The sequence below is a fragment of the Geotrypetes seraphini genome, chromosome 12 (genome assembly GCF_902459505.1).
Source record: "Geotrypetes seraphini chromosome 12, aGeoSer1.1, whole genome shotgun sequence".
Classification (NCBI taxonomy): Eukaryota; Metazoa; Chordata; class Amphibia; order Gymnophiona; family Dermophiidae; genus Geotrypetes; species Geotrypetes seraphini.
In genome coordinates, this window is record NC_047095.1 from 117,165,317 (window position 1) to 117,186,928 (window position 21,612).

Consider the following 21,612-nt stretch of genomic DNA (forward strand, 5'->3'; position numbering starts at 1 on the left):
TTACAGGTAAGTAACTACACTTTCCAGAACAGGTCAGTCTGAAGAAGGGGCCCTTGCATGGTCTCCGAGTTTGTATACCTGAACATCTCTGAAGAAGTTTTAAGGTTTTCAGGTGCCTTAGGTGAACCTTCAGGGAAAGTGTAGTTACTTACCTGTAACGTAGGTTCTCCTAGGACAAGAAGGATGAGTCAGCCACATATGGTTGTGTGGCTGGCTATCCTGCTGTCCACGGAGAACCTATGTTACAGGTAAGTAACTACACTTTATCAGACCTCATTCTTTTAAAAATATAAACACTTGCATTGTGTTCACTCTCTCTCTAAATAAAACAAAGTCCTGTTTGTGTCTGTCACAACCTAGAATTTTTCTTTGACTGCTGCTGCTTTGCTGCTTTTTGCCATCCCTCGGAAGCTGCCACTCTGGGTACCCTACCTAGTCTTGCCCTGTTCTTCTGTCCTCCTGATAAGAGTGCCAGAACCTGGAAAGGCTCTGGGACTCTCCAATCCAAGATGGCCACAGGAGTTTGTCACTTCTAAGGAAGACTGAATACTTATAGTTCCACACTCATAAATACATCATTCGTGCTATGTACTTTTTGCTTATAGGCTGCCACCTCACCTAGGTCAACCCAAACAGGTTGATCTAGACCCAGTTTAAAACTGCAGTTCTGATTTACCTATGAAAAGTTGGAGTTGCATTTTTCTCAATGAAGTGGGGCATAATCAGGATCAAACCTGGCTGTTTGGGGTTGACCTGAGTGCACTGGCAATGCTACTTACCTAGAGAGTATAGTAGACTCCATGGCATCTAGCTGAACCAGTCCTGGCTCTATCCCAGTGTAAGCATGGAAGTCAAACCACACAACTACATCTTCCAGCATGCAATGGGGTCAAAGTCAGGAGAAGCTCAGTCTGTCTTATGTAATGAGTCATCATTTTGTAAATTTGTTCATGGAACTCATATGCTTAATTCAATCATTGTGTTCTAGAAGCTTTTATTCAAGAATTTGGCCACCGTGGAAAGCCCAATGTTACTCATCCAAAACCTCTTGAGCCTGCTCCTCATCCTCTCCAATGGCCTTGCGAAGTCGGGCCCAGAATAGGAGCTGCTCTTGTGCATCTTCTGTCCATTCTAGGTAGGTCTTCTTTTTGACAAGCCGGGCCATCTGGTGGTAGCGGGAGAGTCTCCTCATGGAGATCTTCTCCAGGAAGACGATGATTAGCATGTTCTCCCTCTCAGCTATGAGGCGGTAGGTGGCCATGCGCATTTCCATGGAACACCAGTGGCTTTGCAGATAGTGGTGGCTGACCAGGCAGATGGTCCGGCGGCTCCGATAGATGCTGTCCACAATGTTATCCAGAATGTCTTTTCCTAGTTCAAAGTCCCTGCCGTGCAGACAGACCTTGAATAAAGGTGGCCCCTTTTCTTCCAGATTGGGTAGAAACTCATTGATAACCCAGCACTCATCGTGGCTGCTGTAGGAAACAAAGGCATCAAAGTTATAGCACCGGCGTCCATCCCGTCTGCCTCGATAGTTCCACCAAGTTCTCAACATATGCAGCAAGTAGAGGAGATACCAGCAGACTTTATGGTACAAGAGGGCAGCCAGAATGAAGATAGCATGGAAAGAGAATGTTCCAATGAACAAGAAGTACTCATACTGGGAGCTGCATTGGTTCTTGAGGAAGTTAAGCCAGTACATCTTTGAGGAGCCAAGAGAGCAGTTAATGGCACTCATTTTAGGACTTTTGACTTTGGTGTGGGTGGCTAACCAGGTATTAATCCATGCTTGGTCACAAGCACAATCCAGATGGACATCTGTCAGGTAGAGGTATTTCAGCCTATCCATGCCATCAAACAATCCTTCCTGCAAGGTCTTCATCTCCTGGGATTTAATGATCAGGAGTTCAAGGGAGATGAGATCTGAAAAGATGGAGGATGAGAAGTGTTCAATTCCAGAGTCCTCCAAGATAAGGCTTGATAGACTGGTAAGGTTACGAAAGAGAAGGTCAGGGATGAGGAAGCCATTCTCAAAGTCTTTTCTCAGGTTTCTGAGGTGGAGGTGGCGCAGGTTGGGGAGATAAGATAGGGTGTCTTTCAAGGGGCTGGATACCTTAGTGAGGGGCAAATCTGGTGAGGAGCTGTAAAATACCTTCTGCACACTAGGGAAGGATCGGAGTCCCATAGTAAAGGAGCCAGGAGTTCCCAGTGGTAAGCAAACCAATACATGGTTGTCTTCCAGATGAAGCTCCGTCACCGATCTAAAGGGAGCTGATTTGCAGGGGTTAATAGATACCTTAGAAGCCTTTATTTCTACCTTCTTCATTGTGCTACAATTCTGTGAGCATCCAATTTCAATGTCGGAGCCCTCCAATTGGAACTTCGAAATGTTAGAATGTGGAGCACAAAATGTCCCAATGCTTTCAAAGCTTAAGGAGAGTTCTTCTAACTGGGTCAGAACTTTAAAAGAGTCATTGTGATTCTTTAGCAGGTTACCTTTCAGGCCCAGCACCTTGAGGGTTGGAAGATGCTCAAAGTAGAAGTTCTCCAACAGGAACAACCCATTGGATTCCAGATTTAGGACTTCTAATCTGTCTAGACTCAGAAATGCACCATTTTTAAGGTCCACAATGTGGTTCGAGCTTAGGTCCAAGGAGAGCAGGGCAGGGAGGCAGGAGAGCTGCTGGGTGCCAAGGTCTGTTATCTGATTATGGGAGAGGTCCAGGTGAGTGAGGTTTCTGAGGACAAAGCCTGACTCAGACTGACAGAGATCTAGAGTCCTTATCCTATTATCTGACAGAAGTAGAAACACAATGCTTGGCAGTTTCTGCACCAGCTGGCTGGAGAAGCTCCTCAATAAATTGCCTGAAAAGTTGAGGAATAGCAGGCCAGAGCATCCTTCCAAGGACTTGGGGTCAAGGTGACCAATGAAATTTTCAGCTACACTCAGGTTCCTCACCTTGAGATGTTCCACCACCTTACAGACATTCAACAAGCTCATATAATCATTGTTTATCATGGCATTCAGAGACAGGGCCTCAACCTCTTCAGTCCCAGACTGGAGAAGCTCCTTCACTTTCAGAAAAGTGGCATCTGCCTTGAAGACTTTGAGGTGTTTGAAGTTGCATAAGGAGCCATTCTCCACTTTCTTTAGGTCATTGCTGGATAAATCTAGGGCGGAAATGACTGGGGAGAACTCCATCATTTGTGAAGGTGTCCCAGACTCAATACAATCTGCCTCTCTGGTGGCAATGATGCCATTCCAATTCAATACTAAGATCTCCAGTGCTGTGAGGGATGCCAAAGTTTCAGTTAAGAAGGACAATCTACGGATTTCATTCTCCAAGAAAAATGCAGCCTGGAGAGTCTTTAGTGGCTTGAAGTAATCGGGCTGCATGGTGAAATCAATAAAGACTTTCTTCAGTTTGAGGTGGGTCAAAGCTTCCAGCCCTTGAAAGACTCCATTGTCCAATAGTATGTACTCAAGGGTGTCCCATCCTCCTATCATCACCAAATACCTCAGGTTAATGAGTCCACGGAAAGCTCCTCCCAAAACAAAGAAGCTACCTTGTAGGTATAGGGCTGTGAGATTGTCCAAACCTGAAAAGATGCCTTCAGAGATGTTCTTTACCAACAACCCAGTGAAACACAATGTTTCCACATTTCGTGGCACCTCTTTCAGGGCAATTTCCAAGTGATTTACATTACTGCATCTGGCCAGGAGCCCTGAGCCCATTCTGGGGAGGCTGGGGCAGGAGGCATACAGAGCTCCATCCAAGCCTGGCATGTCCTGCTGGAAGATGTCACAGCTGGTGGTCACCAATGCACTGGAGAATGCCATGAAGCAACCAAAAAGGACCCCAAGAAAAGCAGTCCACTCCACAGCCATATCGTGAAGAATGAAGACTGAGCCGCCAGCCTCAATTACCTCCAGCTTCCTAAGTCCTCATGCTATATATAATTCCCCTTGTTTTTTTCGTTGTTTCTGCCAGTGGATAAATGCAGAAGTGAGAGAAGAAATGAATTGAACAAGGAAGGAAACGGGTTTGTGTCAAGGATGCTGAGGTCTGTGGGATGTTGAAACTAGAATGCTGCAGGGCTTTGCAGGCTAATCAGCTACATCAAGATTGGGTCTATAAGTGTAGGTGTGAGTTTAGGGAGAGATGAAATCAGGGGCTGCATCCGTGCTCCTGAGGTCTATAAAATACTGAGTGGAGTGGAACAGGTAGATGTGAATCACTTGTTTACTTTTCCAAAAATGCAAGAGCTAGGGAGCACACAATTGATCTAATATAATAAAACCCTAAGCCGCGCATGCGCACTCCCACCTGCATGCTCCCGTTTTCCGTGCGCTGTAGGGCACCACAGGTAAAAGTGCGCAAGCGCGCAAATCTCTCTCTCTCTTTCTGTCTCCCTCCGAGGTAGGCTGCGGTGGCTGTTGGCGGCTGCCGGCAACTGCAGGCCGTGGCGGGCGAGCACGGAGCACGAAGCCTTTGTAGATGGCTGGAGGAGGACGAGCAGTGTGTGAAGACTGCTGCACACGCTGCTGGAATCGCCAGGTTCGTAGTCGGGACCCCGGGAAGGAGATACTAAGGGAGCCGGACAGACCGAGGGAAGGGGAAGGGGGGGTAGAGGAAATGCTACTGCTGCTGCACAGGAAAGTGGTGTGGGGGGAGGGAATGCTGCTTTGGCTACTGCACAGGGAAGTGGTGGGAGAGAAATGCTGCTGCATAGGAGGCAAGGAGAGAGACAGATAGATAGAAAGACAGACAGACAGACAGACAGTGGGAGGAAGGGAGACAGAAAGAAAAAAAGAAAGACACAGGGGCAGGGAGATACACAGAAAGACAGACAGACAAAGAGGGCCAGGGACAGAGACAGACAGAAAGAAAGACAACGGGAGGGAGAGAGAGACAGAAATAAAGACAGACAGACATATATTCTAGCACCCGTTAATGTAACGGGCTAAAATACTAGTATAAAATATTTCTGCAATCAGCATGACTGGCACGTGAGATCTCTTAGAGAGAGGAAGAGATAATGGATACTGTGGATGGGCCGACTGGATGGGCCATTTGGCCTTTATCTGCCATCATGTATACAGTAGTGATTTTGATTTCTAGATACATTTCTTTTTTCTTTAATTAAGGGGGAGGGGAAGTTATCAACAGCGGCTGCCATTAAGACAGGTTATTTTACTGTGACATGGAATCATGTGCTAAAATAACACATCTTAACAGCAGCCCATATTGATAATTTCCTCCCTTAATGTGAAAATTTTCAGTCTTTGATACCCCGAGCTGATACTCCCCACCCCCACTTTTATGAAGCTGCATTAGACTTTTTTTTATCACTGGCTGCAGTGGTATTAGCTCCCACGCTCATAGGAATTCTATGAGTGTTGGAGCTAATACCGCCATGGCCGGTGATAAAAAAAGTATAATGCGGCTTCGTAAAAGGATTGTGAGGTCATAATGCCTCATTCTACTATATCACCACTCTATGTAAAAAAAAAGTGAGCTAAGTATAGGACAATCAAGCCATTGTGACATCACTGATGAGGTTGGCTCTTAATGGTGGAATGAAGCATTAAGACATCACAATATCAGAAGTGAGTCAAGTACAGGCAGTCCCCGAGATGCCCGACTTAAACATGACTCGTACTTAAGAACGTGGTTGCGACTTCATTTGATTTCATTGAACAGTATTTCCAGTGGCAGAGACTCTTACACTTCTCCTTCTGCAGATTCAGAAATGATGCATGGCCATATTATGAACAGCGTGTGTTTGTGCGTGCTGTACTTTAGAGGGAGCACTGGTAGGGACAGTTGGTCCTTTTGTCAGCTGAGAGCAGAGGTAAGTAGCATGAATCTTAAAATATACAGGTTCTAAGTTAGAGAATGATACAGTGAAGAAAACCTGTGGTGGGCCATGGTGGGCCCGTGACTATGGAGACACTAAAGCCTGAGTCGGCACAGGGACAAAACTTTTCAACACTTGCAAGAACAGTGGCAAGCCTCGTCCCCGCATTTGAAAGCACCCCTCATTGCTTATTGCTATTCACCATGTTGTCAATGGCCCTCCTAAGTTCTGGCGGCCATGTTGTCCTCGTCATTGCTGACGTGCTGCTGTGACCATCATCTTTCTGTTCTTTGCCCTTGCCTTGACTCCTCCCCCTAGAGCTCCCAATTGGATCTTCATCTTCTCTACCCAAGCTATGACCCAATCGTTACCGTCACATACATTTTCAAAACCCATGTGGTGGGCGCAGTGCAGCAGTAGCGAGTCATGGAGCCCAGAGGAGCAGGTTCTGATAAGGAGGAGCTGCCTTGCCACTACTGCTGAGTCAGTGTCATTGGTGAGCCGCGAGAGTCCCACTCCTGATCTAAGGTAAGGCCGCAATAGCAAACCATAATCATTCTTTACCCAGTCCCTTTTCTGGTATCCCTCCTGGCGGTCTTCGGTTGATTCGTTCCGATCCAGACGGAGTTAGGATTATCCTAACTCCAACTGGATCGGAACAGAAACCCACTCTCTCCTGCCAGTCCAGACGGAGTTAGGAGGATATCGGACTGAGTAGCCTTGATCGGTGCTTCCACTGCTGCCGGAATGGCAACTGGAGTTAGGATAATCCTAACTCCGTCTGGATCGGTGACACCAATGACAAATAACATTTTCTCTGCATACAGTGTGCTTTGTGTTTCTTTTAATTTTGTGGTTACCATAATGAATTAATATGATTAATTAATATTGTTTGAGGCTTGTATGGATGCTGTGGGGGATGGTGGTCACGGGGTTAGGGCGGTGACAGGGACAAATTTTTTCCCCATGTCATTCTCTATTCTGAGTTACATACAAATCCGACTTAAGAACAGCTGTAAAAACATAACTCGTTCTTAACCCGGGGACTGCCTATTTGGACAATCAAGCCATTGTGACTTCACTAATGAGGTTGGTGGAATGAGGCATTATGACATCACAACCTCAGCTTTGGTTATCAGAGACTGAAACTTCTCATACCAAGAGAGGATACTATCAATGGGCTACCGTTAAGATGGGTTGTTGTACCATTAACCCCAATTATTAGTAACTAAGACCTATTGCATAAAATGAGACCTGTGTTAAAAAAAAGCACTAGTTAGTGGTAAAATAACCTGTCTTAACAGTAGTCCATGTTAATTAACTACGTCCCTTTGTCTCTATTGGACCAATTAAGTACAGGCAAACTCTACATGCACGTTGTTTATTCTATGCTTTTGATAAAGGTTTAATTAAGAGATATCTAGACGATATTTATATCTGTTCTGCTGTTGCCAAGTTTCCAAGTTTATTTAAAATTTTTTATCCCGCCCTAGGGAAAAACTTCAAGACGGCTTATAATCTAAAGCATATTTAAAATACATATTAAACAAAAGAATCCACACATAATCTAATATAATAAAACGGTAAGCCGCGCATGCGCACTTCCTATGCGTGCATCCGTTTTCTGTGAGCTGTAGCACACATAGGAAGTGTGCATGCACGGCTTACGGTCTGGCCTCACGCGAGGCAAGACAAGTGGCATGCGCGCCCTTCCCTGCTCTCCACCGCTGCCGGCCGCTAGCACCCCCTGCCCTCTCCGTCGCCTCCCGGCTCCAGCGGCGTAGGCAGCACTTTAAACACGCTGCTTCGCGCCCTTCTCTGCCGATTTCCTCTGCCGCGTCTCTGATGACATCATCGGAGACAGACGCGGCAGAGGAAATCGCCAGTAGAAGGCCGCGAAGCAGCGTGTTTAAAGTGCTGCCTACGTGGCTGGAGTCCCGAGGTTTGTCAGCGGTAGGAGGGTCAGGAGCAGGCCGGATTGACAACGGCAGTAAAAGAAAGGGGAGGGGCTGAACGGAGCAGGGAAGATAAGGGAAGAAAAGGGAAAGGGGGAGTGGGGGAAAGTGCTGCTACTGCTTCTACACAGGAAAGGGGGGATAGGAGGGAAATGCTGTTGTTGCTGCATAGAGAAGTGGGATGGAAATGCTGCTGCACAGGGAAATGGGGAAAAATGACAGAAAGACAGCGGGAGGGAGGGAGACAGAAAGAAAGAAAGACACAGGGGCAGGGAGAGGGACAGAAAGACAGGCAGAGAAAGGGGGCCAGAGAGAGATTCAGCGGGAGAGGGAAAGGGGGCTGCTTTGGGGGGAGGGGTGTGCTTGGGGCAAACTGCTTTGCTCTGGGGGGGAAGACAGAAGGGGCCATGGAGAGACAGGGAGAGGGATAGGGGGCTGCTTTGGGGGGAGGGGTGTGCTGGGGGGAGACAGAAGGGGCCATGGAGAGATAGGGAAAGGGGACAGACAGCTTTGCTCTGGGGGGGAAGACAGAAGAGGGCCATGGAGAGACATTTGGGGGGGAGGTGGGTGCTGGGGGCAGACGGCTTTGCTCAGGGGGGAGGGGGAGACAGAAGGATACAGACAGTGGCCAAGGAGAGAGAGAGATAAAGAAACACAGACAGACAGACACATCTATTCTAGCACCCGTTAATGTAACGGGCTTAAAGACTAGTAATAGTAATAATAATTCAAAGTAAAAATGAAAAATTAATGATATTCTGTTGTCAGTCTTTATTGTTTTGTTTCTGTGTAGGAATGCCACAAAGGAAGCACACACATGCAATCTTAGAGTCGAGAGGAGACGCTCCAAATGAATGGTCTCTCCCTCTTTTTATTGAGAATCATATCTCCATTAATTACTTAGTTAATGCTCTACAAGGTTATAATTTCATAATGCATTTACAGTGAGGATTAAGCCATGGTTTATCTATATCATATGTGTCTCAAGGCTACTATCTCACGCGACATATGAATACATAATAACAGTTATAATAAAGTGATTCCCAATGTGTACCTTTCTGATATGTCTCAAATCTTACTATATCCTCTACTGCACAGCTTTAAATATGGTTAAAGGGAGCTTCAACTATCAAACAATATCTCCACCTGATAGTATAACTTTCTATCAGTTAACTTGCACCCCTTCACTTTTTAGCTTTTTTAGAACCTCAGCGCCACCACTCAGAGCTCAAATCTTACTATGGCATGTGACAGTCCAAAGGATATAATGCATGCTTCTTAAGCTCTCTTGATTAGCCTTGCTCAGGCAAAGTCTGATTGTTGCCCATATAAGGGATGCTTAAACAAGATAAGAGAAAAAGGGTAAATGTATGTCTGGTTAATATGTGGCAAGGGAGGGGGGAATGCCTCAGCCTTCTGCTCAAGGTGCAACCCTTGTCCTTGCTTAGAATGTATACCTGGCATGAGGGAGAGGGAGAGGAAATGAGAAACAGGGCCTCAGAACCAAACCCAGGCCTAGATCCACACACAGGCCTCGATCCGCACACAGGGCCCAGGTCGGTGTGCCTACCTGGCCTGCGCTCAGAACCGCCTGCGTGCGGACCCCGCCAGTGATCTGATGCCCTGGATCAGAACTTATCAGATCTCCATCCCTACATTTCTGTTACATGCCACTATGTTTCTTAGTCATTCATGATAATAATAATAATGATTTTATTTGTTTGTTTTCCAAGTAAATCCAAATATAACATACATAATTAGAGCATACTAAAGATAAAAACAAGTATTAAAACAATATGTAAGAGCATGATGCAAGTCAAAATAAACACAAACATCCCATAAATTATGAGGAGCAGAATGATTCTAACATTAGTAAGAGGAAATTAGAGACTGACGGTAATGATTTTATTAAGTTATTTATTTCTATGCTGCAGCTTAGTTTGATGCGGTGTGCAAAGCCACTGGAGTGGTTAGAGCTACAGCCTCAGCACCATGGGGTTCTGGGTTCAAATCCTATGCTGCTCCTTGTGACTCTGGGCAAGTCACTTAATCCCCTATTGCCCCCCAGGTACATTAGATAGAGTGTGAGCCTGCCAGGACAGATAAGGAAAAATGCTTGGGGGTAATGGTGGACATGACAATGAAGCCGACGGCACAGTGCGCAGCGGCCGCTAAGAAGGCAAACAGAATGCTAGGCATAATCAAGAAGGGTATTACAACCAGAACGAAAGAAGTTATCCTGACATTGTATCGGGCGATGGTGCGTCCGCATCTGGAGTACTGCGTCCAATATTGGCTGCCGTACCTTAAGAAGGACATTGCGTTACTCGAGAGGGTTCAGAGGAGAGCGACACGTCTGATAAAAGGTTTGGAAAACCTTTCATACGCTGAGAGATTGGAGAAACTGGGTCTCTTTTCCCTGGAGAAGAGGAGACTTAGAGGGGATATGATAGAGACTTACAAGATCATGAAGGGCATAGAGAGAGTAGAGAGGGACAGAAAGAGAGAGAGAAAGGGAGACAGAGAGAAATATATATAGAGAGAGATAGAAAGAAAGAGAGAGAGAAAGATTGGAGAAACTGGGACTCTTTTCCCTGGAGAAGAGGAGACTTAGAGGAGATATGATAGAGACTTACAAGATCATGAAGGGCATAGAGAGAGTAGAGAGGGACAGAAAGAGAGAGAGAAATAGAGAGAGAGAGAGAGATAGAAAGAAAGAGAGAGAGAAAGGGAGAGAGACAGAAATAGAGAGTGATAGAGAAAGATTGGAGAAACTGGGTCTCTTTTCCCTGGAGAAGAGGAGACTTAGAGGGGATATGATAAAGACTTATATGATCATGAAGGGCATAAAGAGAGCAGAGGGGGACAGATTCTTCAAACTTTCGAAAAATAAGAGAACAAGAGGGCATTCGGAAAAGTTGAAAGGGGACAGATTCAGAACGAATGCTAGGAAGTTCTTCTTTACCCAACGTGTGGTGGAGACCTGGAATGCGCTTCCAGAGAGCGTAATAGGGCAGAGTATGGTACTGGGGTTCAAGCAAGGATTGGACAATTTCCTGCTGGAAAAGGGGATAGAGGGGTATAGATAGAGGATCCCTGCACAGGTCCTGGACCTGTTGGGCGACCGCGTGATCGGACTGCTGGGCATGATGGACCTCAGGTCTGACCCAGCGGAGGCATTGCTTATGTTCTTATGCTCTTACCTGAATGTAAAACCACTTAGGCCAGGGGTGTCCAATGTCGGTCCTCGAGGGCCGCAATCCAGTCGGGTTTTCAGGATTTCCCCAATGAATATGCATGAGATCTATGTGCATGCACTGCTTTCAATGCATATTCATTGGGGAAATCCTGAAAACCCGACTGGATTGCAGCCCTCGAGGACCGACATTGGACACCCCTGACTTAGGCTATAAGTGGTATAGAAATACTTTTAAAAAATAAAAAAAAACTGGCATTAACAGTTCTCATCCCAGAATATTTTATCATCACTAATTCCAAATATTCTAGGAAATCTCACACACTATTCTCTTTTCCATTTGGAGAGGGCTGTAAATTTTAATAATCCCAGGAGCGTCTGTTGTCTTTTCAAGCGGCTTTATAGGCTAAGGACCTGAATTATGTATTTACATCGTCCAACTCCTATCAACAGTTTCGACGGGCTTTAAAAGCGCATCTTTTTATAGAATCTTTTGGAAGTTAGATCTTTGCTGCTGTATTTACCTGTATTCTTTATCTTTTGTGAACCGCATAGAACTTAGCAGTATTTGCGATATAGAAGTGAGTTTTATTGTATGTTATGTTATCAGATCCCTTGAAGGGCTCCTGAACTTTAGGAAAGCAATAAAAACGTACTTCTTCACCTAATCCCCTTGCCTGATGCCGCATAGGTAAATAGGAAATGCATATTAGACTAGATCAGGGGTTAGGGAACTCCGGTCCTCAAGAGCTGTATTCCAGTCGGGTTTTCGGGATTTCCCCATTGAATATGCATTGAAAGCAGTGCATGCAAATAGATCTTACGCATATTCATTGGGGAAATCCTGAAACCCCGACTGGACTACGGCTCTCGAGGACCGGAGTTCCCTACCCCTGGACTAGATTCTGTGTATAGTTTAAACTAGGATGAACACACTATATCACAAGTAAAACAAATTGTGAACCGTTGTGACTGTATACTGTGTATATATGTTTGCCAAAACATGGCCAGTGTCGGGTCATTCAATAAAGTTATCCTAATCGATGAGGTCCTTGGTGCTGTTTTTATTTAAAACGATAAGAGCACGTACAGCATTTTACTATGCTTTATGTAATTAATTCACCCATGTGACCCGCCAATAAATGCTGGATCTAAAAACCGGGCGAGTCTGTTTTATCTAATTTTTATAATTGAAACTGAACACCGCTTCAACTTGCCTTTGGCAAATGAAGTGGTATTGCAAACTGACAAACCAGAAACCATCATTTATATCTAGTCTCCAAACAGATTGGCTACAATAGAGATGAAAGCACTTTTTTATGTAATTCATGGTTATGGCGTTCCCTCTAAGGTGAGAACGTGGTGAAAGCAGTTAGCTTAGCAGGGTTTAAAAAAAAACAAACAAACCCCCATTTGGATAATTTTCTAAAAATCCATAAGCCATTATTAAAATGAACATGGGGAAATCCACTGCGTCTAACTAGGTTAAGCAGTGTAAAATCTGTTTTACTCCTTAGGATCTTGCCAGGGACGTGTGACCTGAGTTGGCTACTGGGCTTGATGGATCTTTGCTCTGTCCCAGTATGGCAGCTCTTAGGCGGTGGCTGTAGCCAGAAGGATGCTAGGCTGTGTTGATGCCCCTGTATAGGTCATTGGTGAGGTCGCACTTGGAGTATTGTGTTCATTTTTGGAGACTGTATCTGGTGAAGGATATAAAAAGACAAAGTGGTCCAGAGGAAGGCGGCAAAAATGTCTTTGGGGAGAATGGGATGGAAAACAAATTAAATAAATATAAAGCAGCTAGGTATATAACCTCTCTAACTGATGGGAGATGCCAATTATATCATAAGTGATATCACTCGGAGGACCTATTCTCTTTATACAATTCCTACAACCCAACCGGTCTGAGAAGGAGCATCTAATATGAGACATGAGTCTATTAGAAAGAGCTTGTGTACGTCACCCTCACTTCATTAGCCTTGGTGTCAAGAGAGAAGGAAAGTCAAATTTTTCTCACTGAAGCCTTAGGGACAGAACGTAAGAATGAATTATTTAGAGCAGTTTCTACCACCTGCTCCACTGCCTCGAATTAATGGAGAGCTTGGATTAGCCAAACAGTAGCTCTTGGGGTGGGCATGAAGATACTGAACCCATCGTCGTTATAGCACTAGGGCTGGTGGGCTCAGGGGATGGGCACAGGGATACAGTGTCTGTCACTTCTAGGGCACTGGAGACTGGAGGCTCAGGGGATGGGCACAGGGATACAAAGCCTTTCTCCTCTAGGATACTGGGTACAGGCAGTGTCATACCAAGAGTGTGTGTTGGGGGGTATTGTGCCCCAGCTTCAGGGAGCTTGGGAGTGCTGGAGCAATTGTGGGTCTGCAGACTGCCTGCATGCAGTGGTATTAGTCGACCTTCAGCACCTACGTTGGCGCTATTCTCACAAAGAGAAGCTCTGGAAATGTAGGCCCGGAAAACCCTGGCCTACATTTCCAGTCCCTGTCTTTCACTTTGGTGCAATTCCGAAGCCAGTGCGATGCGTAATTGACATACGTTCAGCAGCTGATTTTAGGAAGCCACCGATATCGACGCCGGTTTGAGAATCCGGGCCTGAATGCCTAAGATCACGTAGGCGCCGCTAGGCGTGATTCTACAAATGCTATCTAGCAGATGATGGACAGTTGCACTCAATGGCACTTAGGAGATTAATCCCCCCATTGCCCCAGGTATATTAGATAGATTGTGAGCCCACTGGGACAAATGCTCAAGTACCTGATTAAATCCATAGTAAACCATTCTCAGCTCCCCTGGGAGAACAGTATAGAAAACGGGATAAATAAATAAATAAAAGCAAACTGGCTCAGGTGTGACACCTAGTGGTTGAATTTAGAGCCTCTGATCCACCACAGTTGCTGCAATAACCAAGGTAGAATTACTACCACTGCTAATCATTTCTATAGCGCTACTAGACATGCACAGTGCTGTCCCCATTCTATGCAAGTACTTCCTGTGTCCCCGGTGGGCTCACAATCTACGTTTTGCACCTGGGGGCTGTGGAGGGTTCAGTGACTTGCCCAAGGTCACAAGGAGCAGCGGTGAGCGTTGAACTCCGTTCCCCAGGATCTCAGCCCACTGCCTTGCTATTACAACTATTATTGCTACCCCTGCTATCTCCAGAGTGCTACCGAATCTACGCAGCGCTGTCTCCAGCAGGGCACCTGATCACAGTTACACCCCTCCCCCGATCAAGCAGGGGAGAATACTTTAAATATATATTTTTTATTTCTCTTGCTACTTATTTTTTATCTCTATTTTTTATTTATTTTACTTATTTATTTTTAATTCTATCTTTAAATTTATTTATTCATTACTTGGTGGAATGCTCATTTCTATCTCTATCTCTGTCTTTATATTTTATCTTTATTTTTCATAAATTGTCTCTTCAGGTACTTTAGTTAGATTGTGAGCCTTAGGGACAGTTAGGGAATTTCCAAGTACCTATCTTATTTATTTTTATTTATTGTATCTTTTAATGCATTCATTTTTGTAAACCGCTTAGAAACCTCATGGTTATTAGCGGTATATAAGAATTAAATTAAATTAAACTATTATTGCTACCACTGCTATCTCCAGAGTGCTACCGAATCTACGCAGCGCTGTCTCTAGAGCCTGGGATAGGCAGGTGGGCACGCAGGGCCCGGAAGTGACGTCAGAGAGAGGTGACACCAACGCGGGCAGCGGGCTCGTGATACTGCTCCCGCAGGGAAAATGATAGAGGTACGAGGGGCAGGGAAGGGGTGCGCACGTGCGCGGCAGGGGGTGTCAAAAAGGAGTGAGGGGGTGCAGAGAGGAGGACGGCTGCCAGCGCCCCTACCAAGACCACCCGGGGTGGACCACCCCTCTTATTACGCCACTGCCCTCATCCTAATTTATTTTAGAACCGTTACTATGTTCCCCATATCTGAAAGATTTCCTCTGTCGTGACCTGTTCTCCTATCGTGATCCTGGTGGGAGGCTGCTGTTTTCCTCGATGTAGTTTTCTCCCTTTGTCATCTGCCCAACAAGGTAACTGGAGCATCACCCACCAGGGGCATAGCGAGAGGGAGAGGCGCCCCTCCCCCACCTTATTCACCCCGCCCGCTCCTTCCCCACCCCCTCCCTGCTGCACGCATGCGTCCCTTCCCTTTCCCCTTTAACGTTCACGGCGCAAGCAGCAACCCCAACCTGCCCCTCGCGCCAGCGTCGGTTCTTCCTCTGATATCGCTTCCTAGGCACGGGCCCAGGAAGTGGTGTTCGAGGAAGAGCCGATGCTGGCGCGAGTAGCAGGTTGGGGTTGCTTCTCGCGCCCTGAACGTTAAAGAGGTACGAGGGAAGGGGTGTACACGTGTGTGGTTCTGGGGGGGAGGAAGGAGCGGGGGGGGGGCACAGAGAGGAGGACGGGTGCCAGTGTCCCAACCAAAATGGTGCCTAGAGCGGACAGCCCTCCCACCCTTACTATGCCACTTCCACCACTCTATGTAGGGTCAAGACATCCCTGTTTAAATGCTGGTTGTGAAATCATCACCTTGCCAACCATGATGGGGATGATATGCGGTGTATTGGTGACAGTATTTATTTATTTGTTCATTTTTATAGTCCGTCTTCCCCAGGAGCCCAGAACGGGTTACAATAAAATAAAATTAGGTACTTAGAACTTCCCTATCTGTCCCGAAGGCTCACAATCTAGCTAAAGTACCTGAGTAACAATTTTTGAAATAGTAAAGATATAACAAAATGCAAAGAATGGTGAGGGGAGAGTACAATTTAAATAATACAAAAGAAAAAGAAGAAAAGTCCCAAAGCAAGACAGAATAGAAGTCCGTTAGGCTCTAATCACTGGCCAAAGGTGATCACTGGATCCTAGTCATGGGCGAGGGCTAATAGCTGAAGATTGCAGGACAACGTTTGCGGGCTCTTCCTCCACTGACTCCCCAACATCCGATGCGCCATCATCTGACACCAGGCCTGGCTAACTCCAGCATCCGATCCTCCACTTTTGGCCCCAACCAGCTGTTTCCTCTTCCCACTCTGCCGCCAGAATTGAATCCTGGACGGGCTGTGGTGGTAGGTGACTGCAGCGCCGGTGTCACCATGGAGCTGGGGGGGGGGTGCCTTCATCCTCTTCCCATCCTTAGGTGGCTGCTTGTAGGCTCCTTCGCGTCGCCCACTCCTTCCTTTCAGTCTCTTTTTTTACTCTCACCAACTGCGCCTCCTCCTGACAGCGTCGATGTATTCAACTTAACAGTCAAGATGCCTTCCCCTCCCTCCTAAGCGGCACAGCCCCCACTTGTAGTATGCAACAATAAAATGATCAACACACTGGAGTTGTCGAACCTTCACCTGTCTCTCATCACATGCAGGACATAGACTGTGCAAGTCTGTCCGGCGCCGGGCTCTGTTCCTCCATGCTGAAGTTGGCCACTCTTCTTTGTCTCGCCTAGGCCAGGGGTAGGCAATTCCGGTCCTCGAGAGCCGGAGCCAGGTCAGGTTTTCAGGATATCCACAATGAATATGTATGAGATGGATTTGCACCAGGGATCTCAAAGTCCCTCCTTGAGGGTCGCAATCCAGTCGGGTTTTCAGGATTTCCCCAATGAATATGCATTGAAAGCAGTGCATGCACATAGATCTCATGCATATTCATTGCAGAAATCCTGAAAACCCGACTGGATTGCGGCCCTCAAGGAGGGACTTTGAGACCCCTGATTTGCACGCACTGCCTCCTTGAGATGCAAATCTATCTCATGCAAATTCATTGTGGATATCCTGAAAACCTGACCTGGCTCTGGCTCTTGAGGACCGGAATTGCCTACCCCCTGGCCTAGGGTGACCAGGTTACCCATTCCAGAAGGGAGAGTTTTTGGCCAGTCCTGGATTTCTGCCAACCTCACCCTGGTGCATTATGGGACCCGCAGCACTGATTTCAATGGACTATAAATATGTCAGATACTAGAGTGATGGCATTCTGTATTGCTGGTTTTAAGATGTGGAATGATTTGGTAAGCTAACTACGACTATGTACAGACTGGTTCTGTTGTTTATTACTTGTACAAAAGAAACAATTTAATTATGCAGATTTCAAGATTTGAGTTTTTGTTCTTATTTGATGTAAGTTGTTTAGTCTTCTTTAAACGGTATAGAAACATTTTATATAAATAAATACATTGCTTTGGGTGTAATTTTAAAACCAGGAATGGCCAAAAAGTCTCCTTTTTGGAGCGGGTAACCTGGTCACCCTACTTTCGCCACACATACGCATTCAAGCCTGGGGAGAGAATGGGTCTCCTTTAAAAGTACAGCCTGAGGACAGGGCAGGCCTCTTTGAACCCTCTGTAGCCCAGCGGACAATAAGACCCTGAGGAAGTGAAGCTGGGACTCCAGAGGGCACTCTTTATATTGGGAAGAAGGGGTAAGGCAGATTGAAAGAGAGAGGAAAACTCTTTTATCCCGTACAAAATCAGAATTTTAATTGACCATCTGCTACATGAAAGGGATGGGATGGGGGATTACTCTGAACAATGGCTGCTTTTTTAAGACTGCCTGACTGGGGGATGGATGAGGTGGGGGGGAGGTTGGTTATCTGTGGCTGTTCCAACTTTATTCTTGTTCAGTTGACCTTTTTTGTCATATTTTGTCTTTAGTTTCCGCAAATTGGGAGCTGTTGGGACAACACCCATATGTGGCAGACTCATCCTGCTTGTCCTAGGAGAAAGTGTAGTTACTTACCTGTAACCTAGGTTCTCTGTGGACAGCAGGATAGTCAGCCACACAATCTAGAATGTTCAAGTTTATTATTTTTAATATACCGACCATCAACAGGTATCTAGCCGGTTTACAATGCTAAAAAAAAAAAAAAATTAAAATAATACTTATAAAAGGGGGGGGGGGAAGAGTGAACATTAAGGACGTTTTACAAAGACAAACATGAGTGTGGGGGTTAAAAGGAAAAAAAAAAAGGGGGGAGTAAAGTTACATTGTTCTAATTAATGGGGGGGGAAAAAAAAAGGTGAGAAGAGGCGAGGGGACATAACATCAGGAGTTGGGTCGCTTCTTAAAAGCGGTTGGTAGAAATGGTAATGAGAGATTTAGGAACTATGGAATGCATCTTGAAATAAGAATGTTTTTAGTTTAGTTTTGAATTTATCGAGGAGATTTTCGTGGCGGAGTTGGGAGGGCAAGGCATTCCATAAAGAAGGGGCAACTACAGAAAAATTGGTTTTCCTGGTGTAATAAAATTCTTTGATGGATGGAACAGATAGTAGGTTCTGATCAGCTGATCTGAGAGTCCGCGAGGGGCAAAAAGGAATGATAAGTTTATCCAGAAAGCGTGGGAGACGCAAACGCAGGTTCATCGCTATTTAGTCCTTTGAGTGGCTTTTTTGACTGATGTCATGCTGTTGCTTTACATATTGGTCTATTCAACTGTTAATCCTGTATTTGACTCATTGGACTTTCAGCTCTAGTGTGTGTTTGAGTGTGATGGGAAAGAGTCCACTCCTCGAGGACCACAACCCAACCTGGTTTTCAGGATTTCCACAATGAATATGTGTGAGATTGATTTGTATACGATGGAAGCAGTGAATGCAAATAGAGCTCCTACATATTCATTGTGGAAATCCTGAAGACCAGGCTGAGTTGTGGACCCCGAGGACTGGATTTGAGGACCCTGTCTTAAAGTTGGGGGGGGGGAGCTCTTTTTCCCCATACTGCATTAGTGAAACAGCCTACAAGTTAAAGAGGAAAATTATGCAGTACCCTTTAATGCCATTAGAGAAATGCCACCTAAGTGGGCCCCCCCCTAAGCCAGAAGTTGCTAGAACAGCTAATCCAAGGTCACAGAGAGAGCTGGTGACAGAAGCAGGGTTTGGCTTCTCTGGTTTACAGCTCATCGCCAGAAGAGAACCATATATGAATATAAACAGAGCAATACCACATTTGAATGGGGGACACTTCTCGAGGAAGGTTCAAATTATTGGAGCAGAAATGGAGAGCATCGCCTTGATAGGGCTGATTGTACAGAAGGGTTGTATTCCTTTTGGGCTCTAAGATGTTCACATGGGGATTTTTATCTGGGGTACTCTTTCGGGTGATTCCTTGGGTGGGTCTTTTATCTATGTGCTTTTTTCTCATTGATGGTTATTTTAATGCTGTAAGCCGCTTATTTTCTCTGTAAAGTGAGAAAACGGTTTCTTAAATAAACCTATAACCTGAGTATATTTTAAATCTAACAGATGTCTATAAAATGTAGAAGGAAACTTATTAAATGCCATTAAATGAACATAGTAAATGACGGCAGATAAAGACCTGAACGGTCCATCCAGTCTGCCCATAAATTATAACCATTAAAAAATACTTGATTAAATTAACTTGTCTGGGCCATAGACTAAAGTCCATCTAGTATTGGCCTAAGTTCCAACTGCTGAAGTTGCCATCTAAGCTCACTCCAGCCCATCCAACCATCCCGTTGTTTGCAGAATAACTACCGTAAAGTCTGGCCAGTAACGTCCTCATGTTCCAAGTTAGTGGAGTTCCCATTGATGCCCTCCTCAGCCCATCCTACACCGAATCACCGTCACAAACCATTCAAGTCTGTCCAATACCGGCCTTGGTTCTTTGTTTCCTAATTAGCGATCCTCTGTGTTTATCTGTGTGCTATTTTGAATTCCATCACCATTTCCCTTTCCACCGCCTCCCTTGGGAGGGCATTCCAGCCATCCACCACCCTCTCCGTGAAAAAAGAATTTCCTAGCATTACTCCGAAGTCTTCCTCCCTGCCTTCTAGTTTTACCATTTTCCCTACCCCACCCTGAGCTTGAGGCCTAGATCCAAATGAATCTCCAGGTTCTGCCCTCCCTCCTGGCTGGCCCTCCACCTCTATGGGGGGGGGGGTCACTTTTCAGGATCACACCATGCCACCAGTAACCTTTAGAATGTGGATGCTTAAAGGGACTTTCAAAAGAACTGGGGAAACTCAGGCGCTTTGAAATTAAAATGCTCAGACCCTTTGGAACTGCAAAGAAAGGACTGAACAAAAGAGCAGAGCTTTCTAACCCATCATGACATGTAAATTTCCACTTCACCAAACCCGCCCCCTCCTTCCCCTTTCACTTTCAGACTATTACTGGAAAACATCTCATGATTCACTTATCTCTCTCTTTCTCTGTCTCTTACTACTATTAATTATTTCTACAGCACTACCAGACATATGCAGCGCTGTACTGAGTTACAAAGGAGACAGTCCCTGCTCAAGTGAGCTTACAATCTAAACAGACAGGACAGACAAACAGGATGTCATGGATACAGTTAAGGGGAATGGTTAATCTGCTGGCTAGGTTGGAGGGCAGAGGGGAGTACAGGACAATGAAACCATTGTGACATCACTGATGAGGTTGACTCTTATTGTTGGAATGTGGCATTATGACATCACAATCTCAGCTCTGCTTCCCAAAGACTGAAACTCTTCACACTCCTACTCCTACTATTAGTAAGTATTTCTAGAGCGCTACCATACGTACGTAGCGCTGTACAGTCACAAAGGAGCCAGTTCCTGCTCAAGTGAGCTTACAATCTAAACAATCAAGACAGACAAACAGAATGCCAGGGTAGGGGTTACAGTTAGAGGGATGGTTAAACTACTGGCTAGGGTGGTGAGCAGAGGGGAGTAAGGTTATGAGTTGAAGGCTGTCTCATAAAAGGTGGGTTTTCAACCTACTTTTGAATAAGGGAAGGGGCATGGTGGATGGACTCAGGTAGTTTATTCCAGGCATACGGGGCAGTGAGATGAAAGGAACAAAGTCTGGAATTGGAAGTGGAAGAGGAACTGATTTCTCTCTCAGACGTACAGTATATATATCATATAAATTGGTAAGATCATCTTTAGCTCTTGAAAGGAGGTGCTAAGTGGTCCCAAATTAAATCTATGTTATACAGTTAGCATGCTAATCAGCGCGTGATAGCTGGATAACACTTTCACACTTATTCCTCACCCATACCATGCAGGGGTGTACCAATGTTCCCCCCCCCCAATGTGCAGCCCATAAGGGGGTGCTCCCAGGGCCAGTAGCCAGTTCACAATTTACTGCTCTGCCAGCATCAAGCTTTCCTCTCTGCCAGGTTCTACCTTTGCAGAAGCAGGAAGTAGGCAGGACCCAGGAGAGAAGAAGGCCCGATGCTGGCAAGAGCAGTGAGTTTAGAACACTGCCTTTGCCCCACAATAAAAGGCAAGTTGTTGGTTGGTTGTTGTTTATATATATATATATATTTTTGTGTGTGTGATAGAGAACAAGGGAGAGAAGGAAGTGGAGGGAGGAGAAAACAAATGCTGCACCTGATTGGGGAGGAGAAGGAAAACCATGGAAGGGAGAGGAGAGAGATGCGATGCCAGACCATGGGGAAGGAGGAAAGAGAGAGAGATAGAGAGAGAGGAAAGAAGGAAGGAAAAGAGATGCCAGACAATGGAAGGGGAGGGAAAAATGCTAGGGCATGGAGGGAAGGGAAATAGACACCGGCTGTGGTGGTAACAGCTCCAATGCTCATACAATTCCTATGAGTGTCAGAGCT

The 21,612-nt window shown here is 45.6% G+C and overlaps 2 protein-coding genes across 2 annotated transcripts in view; one reads left to right on the plus strand and one right to left on the minus strand.

Moving 5' to 3' along the window:
- Positions 1-432: 432 nt before the first annotated feature.
- LOC117346327 (toll-like receptor 13) lies at positions 433-3,889 on the minus strand. The gene has a single exon (XM_033915726.1). The coding sequence runs from the start codon at positions 3,887-3,889 to the stop codon at positions 1,031-1,033; it is 2,859 nt and encodes a 952-aa protein (XP_033771617.1). The 3' UTR covers positions 433-1,030.
- Positions 3,890-6,310: 2,421 nt separating this feature from the next.
- Positions 6,311-21,612, plus strand: part of DDR1 (discoidin domain receptor tyrosine kinase 1) — a 94,528-nt gene continuing 79,226 nt past the window's right edge. The window contains exon 1 of the mRNA XM_033916620.1: positions 6,311-6,390. The gene's annotated coding sequence lies outside the window, so the exon portion shown is untranslated. The remainder of the gene's footprint in view (positions 6,391-21,612) is intronic.

Coding starts and splice junctions, on each gene's coding strand:
- LOC117346327 (XM_033915726.1), bottom strand. CDS start 3,889: ATGGCTGTGGAGTGGACTGCTTTTCTTGGGGTCCTTTTTGGTTGCTTC.